The sequence below is a fragment of the Chionomys nivalis genome, chromosome 12 (genome assembly GCF_950005125.1).
Source record: "Chionomys nivalis chromosome 12, mChiNiv1.1, whole genome shotgun sequence".
NCBI classification, from domain to species: Eukaryota; Metazoa; Chordata; class Mammalia; order Rodentia; family Cricetidae; genus Chionomys; species Chionomys nivalis.
The window spans coordinates 71549054-71571009 of record NC_080097.1 but is presented as its reverse complement, the minus strand read 5'-3'; the positions used below and the strand labels follow the sequence as shown (position 1 = coordinate 71571009).

Sequence of the window (21956 nt, the reverse complement as noted above, 5' to 3'; positions counted from 1 at the left end):
AAGAGAATCCTCTAAGTTCAAATGAGCTTTAGAAGCAGGTAGCCTGGCCCCAGGCAAAGGCAACTCTGGGCCAGAGCAGAAGAACGCGAGTTTTCTGGCGCCCCAACACAGCAGAGGAGCTTCACTTTGGAGCCAGGCAGGAGCTACACTGTGAAAGGTCCAGTCTCAAGGACAGTGATCCAGAAGCAAGGCTCGCTCACCTTCAGTTTTCTCCGGGCATTAAATTTGCGCAAGCACTCCACCGTCTCTTGGCGATGCATCATGGATGCCACTGTCGATCGTTGCTGGAAGTCAAACAGACAGGTCTGTGAGGTCCCCATCATAGATTCTCTGTCCCTCATCTCAGTCCTGTCACCTTAGCACCGACGGAGCTGCCAGGACATGGTCACCACACACTGTGCTACACAGGGCTCATTAAATGAGTTCACAGATGAGAAAAGGTCTTTAGAACTTAAGTGCCACCAACAACTCAAGGTTATGTCAAGGGCAATCCGAACAAGAGGCAACTGAGTATCGGTGTGATGGGATCCTGGTCTCTTTACTGGGTACCTGCTGTGGTCCAGACTTTGCACAGGGGGAGACAGGCTGTCAGGAACCCAACATATCCCACAAAGTCTTCAAAGAAACTGTTCTGAAAAGCTAGGGATTATCTTGAAGCAGAAACCATCCTTCTTTTTCTGAGACAGGGTCTTGCTGTCGTAGCCCCAGATTGGCTTTGCCTCTTAAGGGCTGGCATTATAGGTGAGCGCCACCATGACCACTTTTTTCTTCATCATTTTAGAAGGGTTTTTCTTTTTCTTCAATGTATTTGCTGTTAATGTCCTTGCCTCCTTAAATTGAGTCCCCGGGACAGAGTGTATTTCCTTGATGACTCAGGGTCATATACTGTGTAACACTGTAACGTAGTAATTCCCTGGGGCTACAGAGAACTACAGCATTGTAAGTGGTGGGTTTCTCTGACCCTTGAGTGCCTCAGTTGAGACGGTCATCACTCTCTTTACTATTGCTATCTCAGCCAGCCCAGTTGAAAACACTGCTAGTGTCCGTGACCTAGAGTGTCCACCCCACAATCCTTGCCTTCGCGCCAACCTGCTGCCTTTCCTGGGTCCCAAAGCAATTCTCTTCACCTTCTCTACCTTTTCGTCATTCCTCTGCGCGTGTGTGTGAAGTTCTCCACAGAAAAATAGAGACTACTGTGTATGCCCTGTTTCTGCACCAGTCTCCATTGCAACCCAAGCCAAGTCCCAGGTGTGTCCTTCTGACCCGGGCTCAAGAATCCCTCTCCCCATTGGCTCTCCAAACCTGTCCTTCTTCAATTAGTATTATCGACTCTTTTCTGTAACCTTTATATTAAAGTTCCCATTTAAAAAAAAAAAATCACTGGAATGAGAGGACATTACATTATGTGAAATGAGCCAGACACACAGACAGGTATTACTTACGATGTGTTCTCTCTCATATATGGAAGTTAAAAAAAAAAGTAGGGGGTAGGAGGATGTCTCATTGGTCCACAGCACTGGCTGCTCTTGCAAAGGAGCCAGATTCAGTTCCCAGTGCCCACGTGGTGGCTCACAACCATATGTTGACTCCAGTTCCAAGAGATCGGACACCTTCTGAGCCCCCATGAGCACTCAGTATGCACATAATGCACATACATACATGCAGGCAAAACACACATGCACATGTTAATAAACCTTTTTTTTCTTTCAAGTAAATCTGAGCCAGGTGGTGGTGGTATACACCTTTAACCCCAGAACTCAGGAGGCAGAAGCAAGCGGATATTTGAGTTCGAGGCCAGCCTGGTCTATACAGTGAGTTCCAGGACAATCAGAACTACACAGAGAAACCCTGTCTTGAAAAAAACAAAAAAGACAAAAAAAAGTAAATATGAAAGACAAATAAAAATAGTGATTTCTGGAGAATGGGAGTAGATTAAAGGTGTGTGTGTGTGAGGGGTGTGTGAACAGTGTGTGCTACAGACATGTGCTAAATTATCACAATTAACAATGCAATTTATATGCAGATACATATCGACAAAGGAAAACACAAACAAACAAAACTTCCTGACCTATCTTCTTCCGCTAAGGAATACTGGTTATTTGCTCCTTCACTACCTGGCTTCCCAGCTGTCTCGGCCTCAATTATCTGGAGACAAACAAGTGTCTCCTTATTGTTTCCCACTATCTGCAAAGCTGGGAATTCTTTCCCATCTTTCTCAGGGACTCTCAGCGTCTGGTTGCTGATGCTCTCAAAGTCCCACCTGCTTCTTAGTCTCTGGATCTTCTCTTATTATACATGGCCTACATAGAAACAGCAGGTCACATTTCCAGCTTCTCAATTCTTATCTCTACAGCCCCCTTTCTTCTGCCTTCCTCGATGCCAAGAAAGCTCTACCACTAAACCACACCCCTGGCCATACAGCCATAAATCTTATCGTCCACCAGGTGCTTCAACTGGTGGCTCTTTAACACTACTCTCAGTGTCTACAATACTAAGGCATCATCTTTTCTCACAATCTAGCTCTTCTGGGCCCATGAACTGTACAACCATCGCTCACTGGCCAATTAAACCCAGCAATGCCCATCAGTTTGCCCTCTCCTTCACTCAAGTCCAGGTACTAAATCCTTTAGATTCTCTTACATTTGATGGTACCACCCACTCCTCCATCTCCACCCTCGGCTGCCCCTGCTCAGACAGTTGTGACAGCTTTTCGTCTCTGCCTCCAGCCTCTTGCTCATCAGCTCCACGTTCTACACAGCTTCCAAAGAGACACTAAACGCAAATATCACACTCTCTTTAAAACCTATGCTTTAGCCAGGTGGAGGCGCACACCTTTAATCTCAGCACTTGTGAGGCAGAGGTGGGCGGATCTCTGTGAGTTAAAAGCCAGTCTGGTCTACAGAGAGCTAGTTCCAGGGCTGCCAGGTCTACACAAAGAAACTCTGTTTTGAAAAACAAAAAAAAAAAAAAACGAAAACAAAACAATAACAAAAACCAAAACCAAATAACAAACCTCAACTCTTAAGGCAGAAGGCGGTATGTCGCCAGGTGGTGGTGGCGCACGCCTTTAATCCCAGCACTCGGGAGGCAGAGGCAGGCAGATCTCTGAGTTTGAGACCAGCCTGGTCTACAAGAGCTAGTTCTAGGACAGGCTCTAAAACCACAAAAAAACCCTGTCTCGAAAAAACCAACCCTCCCCCCCCCCCAAAAAAAGAAGAAGGCGGTATGTCATGCGATCTTTTGTTGCCCTACTCTTCCGCATTCCCAGTCACAATCTCACTGAAAACCGAGCTACTTAGTATTCCTTACAGGTGACCATTCCCTATGGCCTCTCACCGTCTCCATGCTAACCTTTGTCTGCAGGGTAACAGGACGGGGGTGTCCTTAAGTCATCTGCTAAGAACCAAGGCAGAGATCATCTTCTCCACAAAACCTTCTTTGTGTGACCCTAATGCCTACCAAGGGCAGCAGAAACCCTTGAATCTGTTACATTTTCTGTTTATCTGTCTGATGATAAGCATGGTTGCTTGTTTGAATGACTGTTTCCCCAAATCTTTGGGGCAGAGACCATGCCCCATTCATCTCCAGGAACTGCCTGGTGACAGCACAAAGAGGCATTCAATAAACGTGGGAACTGACAAATAGACAAACACGCCCTTCGAGACGCTCATTACACCAGAACTGCCCCTTTGTCTGCAGACAGATATTTCAGCTTAACAGAACCGTGTATGAAAACAGTATGTCAATCTATACTGACTTCCTAGGAACCCAGCTCGAGAGTCTCACAGCAGTTCAAGAAGCACATCTCAACAGTTCAGAAGCCCAAGTATATCCTAAGCTTGGGACTTCACACTATTATCAACTACCTGCTCTAATTCAAGAACAGAACTGAATTATAGCCTCACAAGTAAAGATCTATTAGCACTTTTTGCCTCCCAAGTCCCCTGATGACATTTATTGATCTTGGACTCCACTTACCCCCCCTTGCCCTGCCCTCCTGAATCCTTGTGCAAGGAGGGTAAAGGGGTACATGAGGGCTGCTCCCTCCAATCTCCAAATGATGAGGGCAAGGACACTTACACAGACCCATGGGTGCTTGAGAGCCTGGTCAGCTGTGATACGCTTTGCTGGGTTTATGGTCAGCATCTGGTTGATCAAGTTCTTAGCTTCAGGAGTCACTGTGTCCCATTCTGGTGATGGGAACTAAGAAGCAGGAACAGGGGAAAGGGAGATAGGAAATCTGTGAGGCTTTTACCCCGAAATGTAGGTTGTCTTCATTCCAACTCCTGTAACTGGGATACTCTACGGTACCCAAGAGTTGGAGAAGTACTAGGAATATCCCAAGATCTGTGTCAACTTAAAGACTCGGAAAGTAAGACAGAAAAATAATAGTTAGAATGTCATGGGTAAGATCAGCGAAGAAAGGGAACTAACATTTTCTGCTCAACTTTATCTTTCTACTAAGCAGAAAACAGGCTCTGCAATGTGCCCGTGGCACCAACGTGGTGGAGGAAAGCTCTACAATTCTTCCTGTGTCATCTAACACCATGCGGCTTTTCTGTTCTTTTCAGAAATAGAACAAAGGGGCTTCAATGAGTTCTTTAATTTTATAATTAACAAGGAGGATTTTTTTCTTTTAATCTAGTCTCTGTACATAAGGTGGCAAGAATTGAGTCCTGTATGCCCATCCTTGGGTCCTCAAAGTCCCCTGACACCCTGTTATCAAATGACAGTAACACCACTCCCGTGGACAGACCCTTAGAGGCAGGGAATCTGTCCTTGAGGGAGTGCCTGCTCAGTTCTCAGAACACCCATCCTTACATCGTAGGCTCCAGCTTTGATCTGCTGATATAGCTTGTGCTGATCCTCATCCCAGAAGGGAGGGTAGCCCACCAGGAGGATATACAGGATGACCCCTGCGAGACAGAACACACAGGTCACTGGGGTCAATCATTCACCCCTGAGGAACCAAGAAAGGCCATGCAGGGCTCAGAACCACCCAGAGAGGTAGGGTCAGGCCAGAGTTAATGCTGTGTGACTAGCCCTCCTGCTGTGCCACACTCCTCACGGCACCAAGACCTCTTCAGGTGCGAGCTATCCTCCAAGAAGGATTCACCTGGGGAGGGGGCATGATGGGAACAGCCCTCCCAAGGGAACAAGAGCAAGCGCCACGGTGTCACATACAGCAGACACTCGCGGGGCCCAGAAGGAATAGTAAAGCCTTTTTTTTTTGTCATCACAGGAAGTCAAGGGCCCGTAACACCAACAAGATGAGTGCGTGGAATGGGCTTACCGCAGGCCCAGATATCCACAGGTTTTCCATAGGGATCTTTCCTCAAGACCTCGGGGGACAAGTAACCTGGGGTGCCAGCAAAACCTGCAGCAGAGAAAGGCAGCACCACACTGAGCCTACTTTCTCTCTCATTAAGTCTACATCTGTAATTTCCCCCAAAGCCCCTCTAATGCCTGCTGATTGTACTGTATATGCTCTCGGCACTCAGGCTGCAAGCAATGACAGCCTGGGCTTCTCCAAGTGCCTGGATCTAAATCAGAGGGCAAGCACTGTGCCTACCAGGAACTCAAGCACCTCCCCAGAGGCCAACAAGCATGCACCGCTGACAGCAGCCAGGCTCACTATACTGAGTCATGGAGGGATTGGCCAGGAGGAACCGGGTGCCTTCCCATCCTCCTCCACTTTCTGAAAAGGCCAGTACCATTAAAGGCCTGATTTCTAGTTCTGAAAGAGGAAGGCAGATCAGGAAAAGGAGGAAGGGCGGAGGCTGCATTCCCGGAAGACAGGGTCACCCTTACCAAACCAAGCCTGTTGCTCTCCCTGCACTTCAATGGCAAGGCCAAAATCAGCCAGCTTGACCGCAGCACCCTTGCATTTACTCGCCAGCAGCAAGTTCTCAGGCTGCAGAAGGAACAAGGAGAACCTTATGAGGCACTCACCACGGGAGTCCAGAGGGCGCCTACTCTGGGCTCGCACAGTACCACTACCTAGCTCCAGGTGGCGCCAACGAGTCACAAGCAGGAGGCAAAGGAAGACAGCCTGGTTAATAAGTACCTTCAGGTCCCGGTGGACGATGTCATGCTGGTGGATGTGGTTAACACTCTCCAGAATTTGATGTATACAGTGGCTAAAAAAGCAGCAGAAGAAATATCAGTGCAGGGCTAGACTACCTCATCAAAGATCATCTGTGTGGACCACACTCACTGAACAATAGGCTAGAACCCTGGGCCTTAAATATTATCTAGTTAAGCCTATTTTGTTCTTACTTTATTTTAAAATTGAAAAATAACTATCTACTTCTGAAGGACAATGTTACATTCCGGTACAATGTGCACCACCATATATATCACCTCAAATATTTATTCTTTCTAGTGAACATTTAAAATCCATTTTTATGTCAGGCACTAGTGGCGCACACCTTTAATCCCAGCACCTGGGAGACAGAGGCAGGCAGATCTCTGAGTTGGAGGCCAGCCTGGTCTACAAACTGAGTTCCAGAACAGTCCAGACTACACAGAGACCCTATTTGGAAAAACCAAACCAACCAAACACAAATTACTAACTACAGTCACCTGCTGTACAGGTGTACAGGTGAACCCACTCCTCTTACCTGAGCAGCAGCTCTCCTTTCCCACCCAATCCGGCTCCTGCTAACCACCACTCTTTACTTCTGTAGGGCATCTTTTTTAGACTGCACAAAGTAGATCTTCCTGTGCCTAGTTTGTCTCACTTATCACAACGCCCTTCAGATTCACCTATCTCTTCATAAATGACAGAGCTTCCTGGCCTTTTACAGCTCAATAGAGTACACGATGCTAATGGGCATTTAGGTTGTGTCCATTTTTTGGCTATTGTGGGTGTGCAGACATTTCTTTAACATACCGAGTTTATTCTGTTGGGTATTTACCCAGTAGTGGGATTGCTGGATCAGATGGTAGCTCTATTTTTAGTTTTTCTGAGAAACAGCCATACTGTTTTCCAAAAATGGCTATACAAATTTACAACACCAACAGTGTATGAAGCTTCCTTTTTTCTCTCTTCCTTTTCTCTTCCTGTTTTGAGGGAGGGTCTTCCTGCTATGTAGCATAAGCTGGCTTGCAATCTGCTATGTAACCCAGAGTGGCCTTGAATTCATGGTTCTTCTACCTCAGCCTCATGACGCTGGGAATATGGAAGCCACTGTGAGGGTTCTCTTTTCTCATCATCAACACTTACCTCACAGGAAAGGAAACCAGCCCAGGTAAGGCTATGTGGGTTCCAGAGACTTATTTTGACTGCAAAGATCCAGAACAACTAATTTGTTTTCTTGAGATGGAAAAATGCTAAATATTCCTATGAAAGGTAAGACCATCCAACCCCCTTCCTTCTCTTTCCTAAGTAACTTTTTTCCTAGGGAAGAAGTTTATGCTGCGACTTGGGACGAGTGCAAGGACGGGTGCATGGTGTATCGTGCATGCCTGCACCTACCCAAGCATTTAGTGAGGAGCTCTTAAGGTATGTTCTCTCACCACCTAAGGCATTAACTGCTCTAAAGTTCTCATCTAATAGGGAGACAATCACGTAGATTCCTTCCAGAAATAATAGCGTTCTGACTATTCTACACAGAAAGACAACCTAGCTCAGAACTACATTCTCCCTGTGGCAGGAGAGGACTCCAGAGCAACAGTGGGGATGCACGTGCCTTCCCAGGACATCTGGCAGTGTCTGGAAACAATCCTGACGGGCACAACTTGGAAAGGGGCTTACCTACTGCTCAGAGATGCCTCTAGGTTCTACTCATGCGTAGGAGAGACCTTCATTACAAAAAAACCCATCTGTGCTAAAGGTCAGTACCACTGAGGCTGAAGAAGGCTGGTATATGCCTAGTCAGCAGCCTCCGCCAGGTGTGCAGGGCTGACCTGCACAGCATCCAGATGTGCTGGCCTGCGTGGCCTGCACTTAGGATTTGCTTCTCTGAAACCTGGTACTGAGGCTCCTAAGAGAGCTAAAGAGTCAATGGATGCTGTTAGACCCTGACAGTGAAGCTCAGGGGCCTCCACGCCATACAGCCTAGCAGTGCCAAAGGAACCTTAAGCCTAAGCTGCAGAGGCGAGTCTCCACAGAAATGTATAATTAGAACAGAGCCCGGCTAGCAGGGAGAGCCTTCAGGCCAAAAATGGCAAAAGTGCGAAGTGTCCCAGCAGAGCCAGGCCAAGCCCACTGGTACAGTCCCCCTCCCCCAGCTCCCTGAGCTATCACTGCCTCCTCCCACCCACAGCCTGGTCCTCCCCTGCTGGCACTGGAATTCATCTCTCCACTTGAGAATTTTTCCTCAGGCTGAGGCATCTGAAGTTGATCAGCAAACATGGCTGTTCAGGGTTGAGAAATTCGTGAGGAAACTGCACTCCCCCACTCTCTATAGAGGCAGCCTGAGCTGCCACATAAGCCAGATAAGCTGTAGGCAGGATAACAAACATCAGGCTGTAAAGGGGAAGAGCTAAAGCGGGCAAGGCAGGTCAAACACTACCTGAAGGCCATGATGTAGGTGGATCGTGCTGTATCACACGAAAGAGCAGCCACTGGCTTTGATAGAAAGCTGGGGGCTGAGCCATGGGACCCATGGAACTGGTCATGGTAGTGAAGAGACAAGGGCTGAAAGCTCCTGAGGAAGCTTTCCAGGTTCATACCCTTCAAGACAAAAATGATGCTTTCTCCACCTCTGATCCCTAGTTCCCTACGTCAAGACCTTGTACAAACAAGAAAGAAGAGGTGCAGACCACTTGTGAGTACATAATAATGCGCAAAAAAAAAAAAGTATTTCTGAGGTAACAGGACAAAGGAGACCTGGAAGAGGCTTTGAAAAAAGCTATTCTAGGGGTGCTGACATTTTAACTTCTAATACTACGCACAGAATGCAGCCCTACCGCAACTTTACAGACTCTGTCCAGACAAGAGTCCAAAGACTATCCAAGGAAAACACAATGCTTCCTCCCCCCCCCCCCCCAAAAAAAAGTAGCCAGGACTTATTTCAGTCCTAAACTCAAAGGCTTTTCTCACCTGGCGTCAGCTTCGCTGTAGTACTCTCTGGCCACAATGTCTTCAAACAGCTCCCCTCCGGTAACACTGTAACCACAGAAGAAAGGGTCAGAGGAGGCTAGGTCTACTGGCCAACTCTAGCATCCAGCAGGCAATAGTCATACGGTAAAACAGCTTTTAGAGCCATCCCGACTCCCTGTGTCTCTCAGAACATGCTCAGTCACTTCTCTGTGGGCTAAATGTGGGCTTCCCCCACTCCCTTCCTGACAGTTCTGTTTCCATAACCTAACAGAATCACTAACACACAGAAAGTGATACAGGGATCTAAGAAGAATATTCTAACTACAAGAGTCATAGTTTTACTTAAGACCAATACGAACATTGTCACATAGCAGCGCAATGGCAGGCCTAGTGTTAAAGTTGAAGAATAATGAGATCACAGATACAACTCTGACAATACTGGACAGAACTTCCCAGGAGGTAAAGAGCCACGCTTAGGACATTAAAGAACAACTCAAGTGGGAGAGACTTCTTCACGCCGTTCATGAGTCTTAAAGGCTACCTCCAACTCCACAGACTGTAAAGAGTCATTCTTTTATTTCTCCAATAAGAAAACACACCAAGACGCAAGAAACGAGCTATGCACAGAACAGAAAGGAGAGAGCTAGGCCATGCTGGGGCTCATCCTCTAGGGCACAGAGTGAACAATGAGACTCCTGAGAGGGGAGGGCCTTTGGACAGGCCCACTCGTCCCCCAGAAATGTCCTGAGTCCTTTCCTCAAGCGACAGAGAGGAACCCTCAGCAGAGGCTGAGACCCAGGTTTCATCTTCAGCCAGCTGGAGAGAAAGTAGCACTTACAGGTCAAACACGAGGTAGTGAAACCCTTCTTCAGAAATACTGTCATGGAGACGCACTGTAAGAGAGGAGATGGGAACAGAGATTAGCAGAGAGGAACTCAGAAATCCTAGTCTCTGCAGCAAACCCGCCCAGCCCCATGTCAGTCTCACAAGGCTTGCTTTTGAAGATGCAGCAGAAAAAAGAGGCAATGTGCCTGGTACCCCCCAGGCCAAGGGTACAGAGCCATAGCTAGAGACTAGTGCTTGCTTTCCACCAGAGACCCAAGGCAAGAGATAGAAGCTTCATGGCTCAGGAAATCAATCAGAGGGAAAAAGCAAGAAGCTCCCTAGAGGGGCAAGTCGCTCAGAAGGTGGACCTAAGACATGATTCATGACACAGGAAAAGACACTGGCAAGATAGAAAAGCCCCAGAGCTCTTCTAGAGGACCAAATGGGAGCCAGAGTATGGAAGGTCTGGGAAATGGGAGAACCCATTAGAAAGCACAAGGAACAGGCCACACTGTGCAGCCAACACAGTAACTGTTTTGAGATAGTGTCTGTATATATATAGCCTCAAACTCACAATATGCAGCTGAGGATGACCTCAATCTCCTGATCCTCCTGCCTCTACCTCTCAAATGCTAGAATTAAATATATATACCACTATACCTAATCAATGTGGTGCTGGGGGATTCAGGACTTTATGCATGTTGGGCAAACAGACTCCTTAACTGTATTTTCTGTTCCTCTCCCCCCTTTATTTTTGAGACAGAGTCTCACTATATAGCCTTGGCTGGCCTAGAACTCACAACCCAGCCTAGACTGGCCTCAAACTGAGATCTGTTTCCCTCTCAGTTTTGGAATTAAAGGAGTGATAAGCTACTATGCTCAACCCTTATTTATTTTTGAGATAGGGTCTTGCTATGTAGTCCATTTGGTCTGGAACTTGTGGCAATCATTCTACCTTATTGTCTGGAATACCAGGACTACAAGCATGTACAGACATGCCCAATCACAAACAACTATTTGTTGAATGCAAACTGTGTGTCAGCCTTGGGGTAGGTCTATGTCATATCCTACTGATCCTATATACTTATTTTAAGCAATATAATAAGCCAGATCTTAGGGTAGGTGACGGCATTTAGGAGGGACAGAGTGTTCAAGGAGTTTATGACACTGCCCTGAGATGACTGCTACTTCCATTTTACAGAAAAGAACCATAAAGGCTCAGACTTCAGATTTCTTGGCAAAGGTTAAATAATTACTAACTAGGTCTCAAACTCCAAAAGCTAGTCCACTCAACTATAAGAAACGTAGGCCAGCCCACACACTAGGCAGCAAAGCAACACAGCCAAAAAGAGAGTGCTCACAGTGTACCTACAACAATACCATAGATGGGTCCAAGAGGGCAGCAGGTAGAGAAGGCAGCTCACCAAGTGCAAAGAGGGGCTGGCAAGCACAGCTCCCTCCCGATGCCTGCCTCTGAAGCTCTTGGGCCAAAGAACAACCTGATGCCTTCTGAGGTCTCTGCTCTAGCTTCTGCCTACAAAACCAGCCACCCCCGGGTTAAATGCCAACCCCTGAGCATCACTCTAATGCAAACAGGACTTGCTTTGGCTGCCTGTGTGGATGTTCTTGTCCCTCTTCCTCACCAAATTCTTCCTATAGGGAACCTTTGGTTTCACATGGCTCCCTCTGTGTCTTTGACCTCTGCCCCAATACTTAGTAGTTGCAGGAATACCTTCTAGAGCATTTCAGGAATGGCCTCACCAAAGCAACTGCTGAAGTGCTTGGGCAGAAAAAGTCATGGTGTTGCTTCCTTGGCAGGCTCACACTGCTGCCCGGTCCAGTGCCAAAGCATCTCCTAAAGGCTGCACTTCCCATGTCCCCATGGCTGAAGAAGCAGATCAGCCAGAAAGCAAAACAAACAAGTCGGCGCCAGAAGGTATGGTCCATCACCACAGCTCCCTTCCTCCTCCAGGCCTGGATCCGGGGTCTAACAACCACACTGCCCATCCTAGTCCAGTTTCTACAGTTTTGTAACCCTCCTTCCTCACTTCTCTATCGTGCAGATGACAGGGGAGGGCTTTTAGGTTGGAAGGAACCACAGTTAAATCCCCTGCACCCACCTGATCCGGGCCCAGTCAAGCTACCCACCCCCACCCCAGCCACCCTTCCCCTCATTTCACTTCTCTGGTCTTAGTCAGTCAGTGCCTCATCCTGAGTCCTGCTGCAGCTGCTCCCTTGCCTCCAAAAGGACTTTCCATTTAATTAAAAATTTGCTATTAAAAAGCATTAAAGTGTGTAATACAAATAATCCCCCTGGAAATCAGCTGTCCCAGAAGCCAATTGACCGGCTTCATTACAAACAGTAGCAAGATGCTGAGCGGACAGACAGCACACAGGATGCTAACAACCACTCCCAAGGGGGAGCCCAGGTGTCCCATCCTGCTGGGCTTGGCCTGGAGCCTTGAGGTTGGCCTCACCTGGACAATTTCCCTCAATATTCCACCACCCAGCACCCAGCACTGCAGGCCTGAGAACAGGGCCAAAGGCACAGACACTCAGGCCTTTACCCTGCTGGAGGAAGGCCACACACAGAGTGCAGGTGGGTGGGGATTAGCGGAGGAACAGAAAACTAATCCTTCCAGGCCACCCAGCCCCAAGACACCAGGCTTGCCAGACAAGGGGGCTCTGAAAGAGATGGCTATTGTTTTTCTTTTTACTTTGTAAAGAAAATTAACAGGAAACGAAGGACAAGGAAAAGAAAAGTATCTGTGCCATGTTAAGCACAGCTGATTCTTGATGATTAAAATTAAAATGACTAAAATTTAATTAAACTATTCCTATGCACCAACCACTGGGTTACTTTTTTTCGAGACAGTGTCTTGTGTGACCAAGGCAGGCCTGAGCTCACTACGTAGCTGAGGATTATCTTGAACTTCTGATCCTCCCGCCTCTTCCCCCGCATAAGTGCTGGGATTGTAGGCATGCTCCATAGCAGCTGGTTTATGTGGTGCAGGGGATTGAACCCAGGCTCTTGTACAGGACTAGCAAGCACCAGACCAACTGAGGTACAGTTCCGGCCCATATGAAGTATTTTACAACAGTATTTTACTGAATCCTCGCTTTAACTGTCAGGCAACTACTTACGACATCCCTACTTGACAGGAGAGGAAAACAGGTCCAAAAGAAAACAGTTCAAAGTCACACTACATAGCAGAACGTGAAGCAGCTGGCTAGGCTAACTAACATCACAGAATAACAGTGAGTCATTGTGTCCATCCTCTTAGGTGAGAGCTCCACTCTGTCCCTGACAGCTCTGCCATTCTAATTGGTTTAACGTATTCATTAGGTGGCCAGCCTGAAGCAGACAGTGTTGAACATGGCTGTGAAGAGAAGGAGCCAGGGCCTGCCACTACAGAGAAGATGGTGACAGGCTCTAACTAGCAGTCACACAAGTATGTAACTAGTCACACAAATGGTATTATGGAACAAAGCAGCCATCCGATGTCCAGCCCATTTCACAGTCATTAGAGTCCCAAAGACCAAGAGGACCACAGCAAATCCAGTCAGAAGGACCAGGGAGAAGAAACAGACTATGACTGTACTTCAGCAATAAACCTACTGCTATTCTCTAAAGTCAGTGGAGAAAAGCATAGACCTAAGTAAGTTTTACTCAACATTACACTCTCATGGACCAAGAAATCTACAACCAAATTCTGTGAGTCGCTACTTCCGATTCTTCAAAAACAGCCATCAATATGCCACATTTACTTTAAAAGTTTTCTCAAAACAATAACAACAAAAGCACTGAAAAAGTATCTTAGTTAGAAATATCTAGCCAGGCGGTGGTGGCGCACGCCTTTAATTCCAACGCTCGGGAGGCAGAGGCAGGCGGATCCTGGTGTGTTCGAGGCCATCCTGGTCTACAAAGCAAGTTCTAGGACAGCAAGAGCTGCTAAACAGAGAAACCCTGCCTCGAAAAACAAGACAAACAAAAAAAGTCTGTAAGTGGGGCTACAGAGATGGCTCAGCAGTGAAGAATGGAGGGACCTGGGTTTGGTTCTCATACCCACACTGGGCAGCTCACAACTGCCTACACTGCATCTCCTGGAGCTCCAATGCCTCAAGCCTCTGAGGACACCTGTATTCACACCCTTTCCATGCATGCACGCACATACACCAATTTAAAAATGAAATGAGGTCTGTTTTAAAATGTCCTTAATAATAACACTGTTACTACTGGAGTCTCAGACAGAACTAAATCAGCTGTGGCAGGTCTGGGCCTTCCCAGCATGGGAGGAAGCCTTAGGACAAGCTCAGTCACAACTCAACTTTCCTTTTTCTTTCAATTGCTTTCACTACATTTACTATCAGCTGAATGGGTCCTGGGCCCAAGGTTTACTGCAGCCAGGCTTGAATTATTTATCAGCTGAACTGGGGCAGGGGTGGGGGAGATAGGATTCAGAATCTCTGCTTGCATGTTTATGCTTCTCCCTCTGCCATCTCCACGAACGGATGCAAAGGACAAAGCAGGCAGGCACATAAGGGTTAAATAATTTGTTAGGGTCACAGCTTCTAAAAATGAACTCAGAAATCCAAACCCAGTAAACCTAACTGCAAAGTCGCAAACCTGGCCATCTCCAAGGATGGACTACAGACCAAAGCATTAACATCACCTAAAGACCTTGAAGCTAGCGAAATCTCCGCTCCTCTCCCCAGACCTACTGAATCAGGACATGAATTTTGACATGATCCCTGGCTGATTCATAAGCACATAGAAGTTTGAGAAGTGCTGCTTTAAACCACAAACGTCAGGCTGTGATTGAAACTGCTGGAGCAGCTCAGCATGAGAGAAGACAGAGTCTATTCGTTAGAGGAATTCAGAGCAGAGAGCAAGCAGATCACAGGTAGCACACACTTCATTCAGACTTCAGACTGTCAGCACAAGCTAGCTCCTCTGTTAATGCCCTACAACTAGCCTCTCTTCCAGCGCTGAGTCCAACAGAGTGTCTTGCACCCAACAGGCATTATGTTTGCTTGGTTTTTTTTGCTTTGTTTTTTGCTTTTTTTGTTTTGTTTTGTTTTGTTTTGTTTTTTCAAGACAGGGTTTCTCTGTGGTTTTGGAGCCTGTCCTGGAACTAGCTCTTGTAGACCAGGCTGGTCTCGAACTCACAGAGATCCGCCTGCCTCTGCCTCCCGAGTGCTGGGATTAAAGGCATGCGCCACCACCGCCAGGCCCTGTTTGCTTGTTTTTAATTAACTCTAATTTTTTTATAATAGTGTTAGGTTCACAGAAAAACTGAACAGAAGGTTCATATGCCCATGACTCCCATGCATAGATTCTCCACTATGAACATCCCACAGCAGGATTTGTTATAGCTGATGGACCTACAATGACAGACACATCATTACCCAAAACCCACAGACTACATCAGGGTTCACTCTTCCAATAGATTCTTAACTAAGTACAGAATATGTATGAGGGAAAAAACTGTGATTGCCTGGCTTCTTGCACCAAACACCCACAAATTTCAATACTACCAAGTCTGACATTAGCTAAAAATTGGAGATCTGATCATTGATTGCTCTTAGCTTTTTCAATTGTGCAAGGCTATTGGGTAGTCTTCTCGTCACCCTTTGGAATGGAGTTTAAAAGATCAGAACCAAAAGGGCCACAGCTTTAAAGACATGGCAGTGGAGAGAGGAATAGTGATTTAAGGGTACAATCTGTCTCTTCTCTAGCCACAAGCCAGGTTTGGATCCATGGCAACCGTTGTCTCCTGGACCCAGAGCTCAGCCACATCTCCATGAGTCCTGGTTCCCACCAAAAGCCAGAGAGTCCAGCCAGACAATGTTCTCAGAACACAGTCCTGGCTTGTCCTTTTCTCTGCCTACCCTTAACCCTGGAACTGGGCCTTAGACCAAAACATCCCTTAGGATACATGAAGAGTCACAAAATGAAGGCGCAGTTTTTGGCACTCTGATACCACAGAGACTATACCATGCTTGCTTTCCCTGGGTTTTACAGCTTGTCAACAGTATAGACACATGGAATCTATGGTTTCCCCTCTCTGCCTATATTCCAAGCTAAGTGCAGAAGGGGAGGAGGGTACCAAGCCACGGAAATTCTAAGAGGTCACAAACTATATACGCTCATTACTATAAATAATAAAAGGCTAGAAATTTTTGAGGCTGGGACCTGACTTTTGCCCTTTGTGTTGACTTCTCAGTTGTCATCACCGTGCCCTCACCTTTCCATGGCTACCCCACCATGTCACAGGTAGAAGTCAGCCTCCTCTACACAGTCCACCTTTGCTATGAGTTGATCAGAAGAAACACAAAGGGAAGTTATTACCTGAGCTAGTAGATAGCTTTGTTTTTTTGTTTGTTTGTTTTGTTTTGTCTTGAGACAGGATCTTATATCGCTCCACAGGCCTAGAACTCAATATACTTCCCGTTCCTTCCATCCTCCCCCAGCAATGGATCTATGCCATCCTGGACTCAAATTCATCGCGATCTGCTTGCCTCTACCTCCTAAGTACTAGGATTAAAGCCCCACCGGAGCAGTAGATAGTAGCTTCAGAGTCAAGCCTTTTGCTTCAAAAGGCAGAGAAATATAATTGTTTTTCCAAAATATGAAATCTCACTTTTATTTTACTTTATTTTTTGGGTTTTTCAAGACAGGGGTTCTCTGTGTCGCTTTGGCTGTCCTGGAACTCACTCTGTAGACCAGGATGGCCTCAAACTTGGGAGATTGGCTTGCCTCTGCCTCCCAAGTGCTGGAATTAAAGGCATGCACCACCACTGCCCAGTGAAATCTCATTTTTAAATATTAGCAAGTAATAAGAATACTTTTATATATCACTGAACTAGCCAAACAGAACATGCCTCTTCCTGGGACTGCTGTTCCAGGCGCTTCTGTTGCCTTCTCCTATCCACAGCAACACCCCCACTGCAGTTTTTAGGTGGAAGTCTAACCTCGGAGGCTACCCAGGAGCTCCTGCAGCTCTAAGGCTAAGACTCCCTGGCCGAGGAGCACTGGTAGTGTTGTGCGCCCTGCACCCAGTGGAGCAGAGCACTTCCTACACAATCATCACACTTCCAGCATAATCCAAGTGGCTGATTGGGATCTATAAAGCCCTGCATGTTTGCAGTTCTGGTTACCTCAGGGCTGCTCCTCTCCCAGTGGGCTGAAGCTTGACCTCAGTTCCTCCACACAAGAGCTCACGCTGAGACCTGAGAGCTGAGAGGCCAGAGGCTGGGTAGCTCTGGAGGGAGCATCAAGCTTTTTCAGCAAGTCAACTCTCAGCCCTAGCCTTCCAGAGCTAAGAAGGCAGTGTCTGGAGCACTGTGGGAGCCTTGATATTTAGGCCATGTCTGAAGAGAACACGTGTTATCTTTGGTGATGACTCAGCGATTTCTGGAAAACCTAGGAGGTGCTTCGTGCCTCCAGCCAACACTGCAGCAGCCCAGATCCTGTCCCTGTGTAAGGAGCTGCTGCAGACCAGGGCCAACACTTTTGGCAAAGGCTATTTCAGCTGAACAATGTAAAACTGAGCCAGAGTGGGCTATGGCAGGCGAGCCTCTCAGGCTTTAGAACAACCAACAATGTCCTCTTGTGCCCCAGGCAGGGTGGGAGCAGGGAGAGATCCTGTCAAGTGTCTCTCCTTCCTCATCTGAGCAGCTCTTGCCATTCCTTCTCCAGAGAAGCCAGGCAGGCAGGCAGGCAGCTTGCTCTCCTGGCTCTGGGGAACAAACAGGAGTGCCATGGAAACCCCCAGCGTGTGCAGGACACTGCAACAGGGACAAAACTCTTTTAGGTTCAGGAACAAAAATCCTGAGCCTTTCATGAAGGCTATGGCTGGCCTCTGGTGAGGGACTCTGGCAGACTGGTAAGCCCGGAACCTCACACACTGAGAACTTTGGATTTCAGCCCAAAGACAGAAGGAGAAAGGAGAGTCTGAACATATTCAAAAGCCTCATACCCAGCCCCGAGAGGGCATCATAGCCAAGGAGACACTCAGGGCTCTAAGAAAGCCCTAAAACTTTGGCACACAGCTGCCATCCTACTCAGGCAAGAAAGACACCACGTGAAGATCCACGACCAGAGGTAACCACACACACACACTCATGCACACATATACACACACTCATACACGCATACTCACAATCACTCTCACACATATACACATACATACACACATGCATGCACACTCACATACACTCTCTCACGCACACACACACTCATACACAGGCGTGTGCTCTCTCTCTCTCTGCCGGACACTCACCAATGTTTGGATGTTTCAGAAGGCGGCATATCCGGGCTTCTCGTTCTAGTTTTTGATGATCTAAAAGGAGAAAAAAGAAAAAAGTCACTAGTTATCCATCCTAGCTCTGGTTATTTGGCTATTCATATTCCTTTAATTCTTAGCCACCAACTAGGCACTTTTGGGAATTAGCTAAATTAACACAGCAAGTCATAGCAAATATAGAGACAGTTTTGTGGCTACCTTTTCCTGATGAGGAAATGGGACGGAGAGGTAAATATCTTAAACCAGTGAGTGGCACATCAGAATTTAAAGCTAGGTCTTTAGCTAAATCTTGTTCTTCCTCTACACCTCTATAATAGATATTTCATTAAGCTAGGGTATTAATAATTGGGGGGTGGTGGCACACGCCTTTAATCTCCTCATTCAGGAGACTGAGGCAGGCCCACGTCTGAGTTCAAGGCCAGCCTGGCCCACATAGTGAGTTCTTGTTCTGAGTATCAACAAACACCCCTCATCTGAGGGGGTGAGGTAATTTCAAGACCCTCATTTGATTGCCTGAAATTCCAGATAGTACCAAACACTACACAAAAGCCCTGCAAAGGCAGGTACGTTGACCCATATTTCTGTGCTCAGGAAGTAGAGGAAGGAAAGGTACTAGTTTAAGGTCAGCCTAGGCTACAGATTGAGAGAGTGTCTCAAAACCCATAGCTCATTGATACAGAACTTGTCCTAGCATACACTAGGTCCTGGGTTCAATTCTTAGCATTATAAAAAATAAACAAAAACCACAACCAAAACAGGTGCTGGTGAGCTCCTGTAATTCCAGTACTTGAGAGGTAAGACAGAAGCAGAAGGTCAAGGAACCCTGTCTCAAAGAGGAAGAGGGGAAAAAGCATTGCGGTATTACAACAGTTGATCAATTTGATAAGCAAGAAAGTCACTAAGTGACTAACAGACAAGGAGTTTACGCTGTGTGGATCTGTGGATGAGTCACGTCCTGAGTGGGATGGAGCAGGATGGCAATAAATTTTATCATGTTACTCAGACAACATGCAATTTAAAATTTATTAATTGCTTATTTCTGGAATCTTCCAGAAATTTGGATCACAGTTGACCATAGGTCCCAGGAAGGCTAAGCTAATGTGTACTGAGTCTGGTACACAGCAGTCACTACAGGTGGTCTTTGTAACAACTCTGAAACACAGTGATACTGACAATGACAACGTGGGTGATCGAGGTAATGATGAATCAAAATAATACCAATTATAGGGCCAGTGAGATGGTTCAGTGGGTGAAAGTTCTTGCCGCCAAGCTTGATGACCTGAGTTGGATCCCTGGAACCTACACGGTAGGAGAGAACCATCTCCCACAGTCATTCTCTTACCCATGATTACACACACACGACAAATGCACATATGCATAAATGTGCATGCACACAAAAGTAAATAAATGTGATGAATATATTTTAAAATAAGACAACAGCAGTTAACACTGGAACTGACTAAAGGCCCACTATGCAAGAGAGACATGATTGCTTTTCCCTAACATGGCCATGAGAGACTGGCGTAACTACGATGCCTGTTTTATAGAGAGAGAAAGGAGGACGCAAATCTTGCTTCTCTTCAAGAAGCTTCTCTTCTTGGCTACCCACCGCTTTGAGATTTGGCCTCTCTGCACTCATACTTTAGATTACTGTTTTGAGGAAATGACCAGAATCTGTTGAGTCCGGAGATCCCAGTGAGCTAGGTAGGCCAGTTCCTTTCACAGGAAGGCAGGGCTCCAGGAAGTAGAGAGATGGTCAGAGTAGGGAGGCCTAGAAGTCTCCCCGCTCGGCTTCCCATATCTACCCACTAGAATTTGGGAGGGTGTGATCTCTTCTTGTAACCATCTCCCCATTCTCCCACTGCATTTCTCGGACTTCTCACACTACACACCACAACTGCTACCTTTGGGTTCTTCCAAGAGGGCTCAAGATCCTAAGTTGTAAACACCACTACTAAGAACGCAACAGTAACAGCAGCGGTAACAATCACCACTACTAAGAACGCAACAGTAACAGCAGCAGCAGCAGCGGTAACAATTACCACTACTAAGAGCGCAACAGTAACAGCAACAGCAGCGGTAACAATTACCACTACTAAGAACGCAACAGTAACAGCAACAGCAGCGGTAACAATTACCACTACTAAGAACGCAACAATAACAGCAACAGCAGCGGTAACAATTACCACTACTAAGAGCGCAACAGCAACAGCAGCGGTAACAATCACCACTACTAAGAACGCAACAGTAACAGCAACAGCAGCGGTAACAATCACCACTACTAAGAACGCAACAGTAACAGCAACAGCAGCGGTAACAATTACCACTACTAAGAACGCAACAGTAACAGCAGCGGTAACAATTACCACTACTAAGCTTTACCCTGCCAGGCAGTCACAGATTCTTAATAGTTCATCCTGACAGAAACTCTGTGAAACAGGGATCTGTTTTGCTCTATTACATAAGGAAACCAAGGCTAAGAAGAGAGAGTGACCCGCCCAAAGTACCACAGTCAACCAAGCTGATGAAGGTGATGTGGCTTAGACTTCTCATTCTCCACTGCGATACCATGACAGAATGGAAAAAAATGAGAATATCAACTGAAGACTCCGGGTTTTGGGGAAGAGAATCTAATACAATCCAACTCTCCAAGACAAGAAATCTCTCTGCATCAGCTTTGGAGGCAGAGCCTTATGTAGCCTGGCTAGTCTCAAACTCACTATGTAGCTGAAGAGGAAGACCTCGCTCGCACTCCTGATCCTCTTCTCTCTACCGAGAGTGCTAGGATTACAGCTGTGGTGTGTGCGGCTGGGGCTGGAACTCACGGACTTATACATCTAGATCTGCCAACTGAGCTACACCGCAGCCCTCCTGCCTTTCTCCCCGTCTTACCTCTACTCTATACAAGAAAAGTAGCTCTTTAAAGTGTGATATAATCCCCCTCAATGGTCGTACCAGGTAGGGGATATGATTACTCCCTTTTTATTTATTTTTGGTTTTTCGAGACAGGGTTTCTCTGTGTAGCCCTGGCTGTCCTGGAACTCAGAGACTGGCCTGCCTCTGCCTCCCAAGTGTTGAGATCAAAGGTGTGTATCATAATGCCCAGCTTGATTACTCTAACTGTATATATGGTAGAACTAAGGCCCAGAGAAGCTAAGTAACTCAAGTTCAACAGGAGGAAAGGAATAAAACGCTGAGATAATGCAAAGGTGACAGACTGCAGGAATCTCCTCACTTTGTTTTTGCATCCTTAGCTGTGCCCTAACCCTTCCCTCTAGCAACAGGTTCAACTTTGTGCTACCCAGTTAATCCATCCCAGCTGCCCAGGATCTGGGTCAGGCCTTTCTTCCCACCTTCAGGTTCAGCACAGCCAATGACTAGGATTTAGCCAAGAGAACCCTGGATAATTCCCAATTCCCAACATTTCCTGGTATCTCTCAGTCCCAGACAGACCGTGGCTGGAGACTTCCACCTACAGAAACACTCAAAAGAGCAGCAATAAAACCTGTTTGATGGGGATGGTGGGTTTGCTCCTCCCGTATCTGGGAAACCCACATCTTCTCAAGCCCCGGTCTTGAGATCAAGGCACCAAGCAAGCCAGCTGTGGCAGCTGCAGACCCACCCACCCCATCTCTGACTACTCACCTCACCACCCTTGACTACCCTCGTGGGGCAGGTGTGGGAGAACAGCATCTTGCAATGCAGAGGTGGCAGCTGAGGGGAGGCCCGAAGATTAATGCTTACGTCCTCTTTTAAGTCTCTTACTGGCTAAG

General features: G+C 46.9%; 1 protein-coding gene across 18 annotated transcripts in view; it reads right to left on the bottom strand.

Moving 5' to 3' along the window:
* Camk2g (calcium/calmodulin dependent protein kinase II gamma) overlaps nucleotides 1-21956 on the bottom strand; it is a 58749-nt gene that overhangs the window by 26549 nt on the left and 10244 nt on the right. For all 18 annotated transcript variants that reach the window (XM_057785769.1, XM_057785774.1, XM_057785756.1 and 15 more), the window contains exons 3-11: nucleotides 18160-18219; nucleotides 9888-9942; nucleotides 9050-9115; nucleotides 6068-6140; nucleotides 5812-5914; nucleotides 5294-5377; nucleotides 4822-4916; nucleotides 4081-4203; nucleotides 201-284 (exon numbers count right to left, since the gene is read on the bottom strand). In XM_057785769.1, coding sequence (XP_057641752.1) covers nucleotides 201-284; nucleotides 4081-4203; nucleotides 4822-4916; nucleotides 5294-5377; nucleotides 5812-5914; nucleotides 6068-6140; nucleotides 9050-9115; nucleotides 9888-9942; nucleotides 18160-18219 — 743 coding nt within the window. The remainder of the gene's footprint in view (nucleotides 1-200; nucleotides 285-4080; nucleotides 4204-4821; nucleotides 4917-5293; nucleotides 5378-5811; nucleotides 5915-6067; nucleotides 6141-9049; nucleotides 9116-9887; nucleotides 9943-18159; nucleotides 18220-21956) is intronic.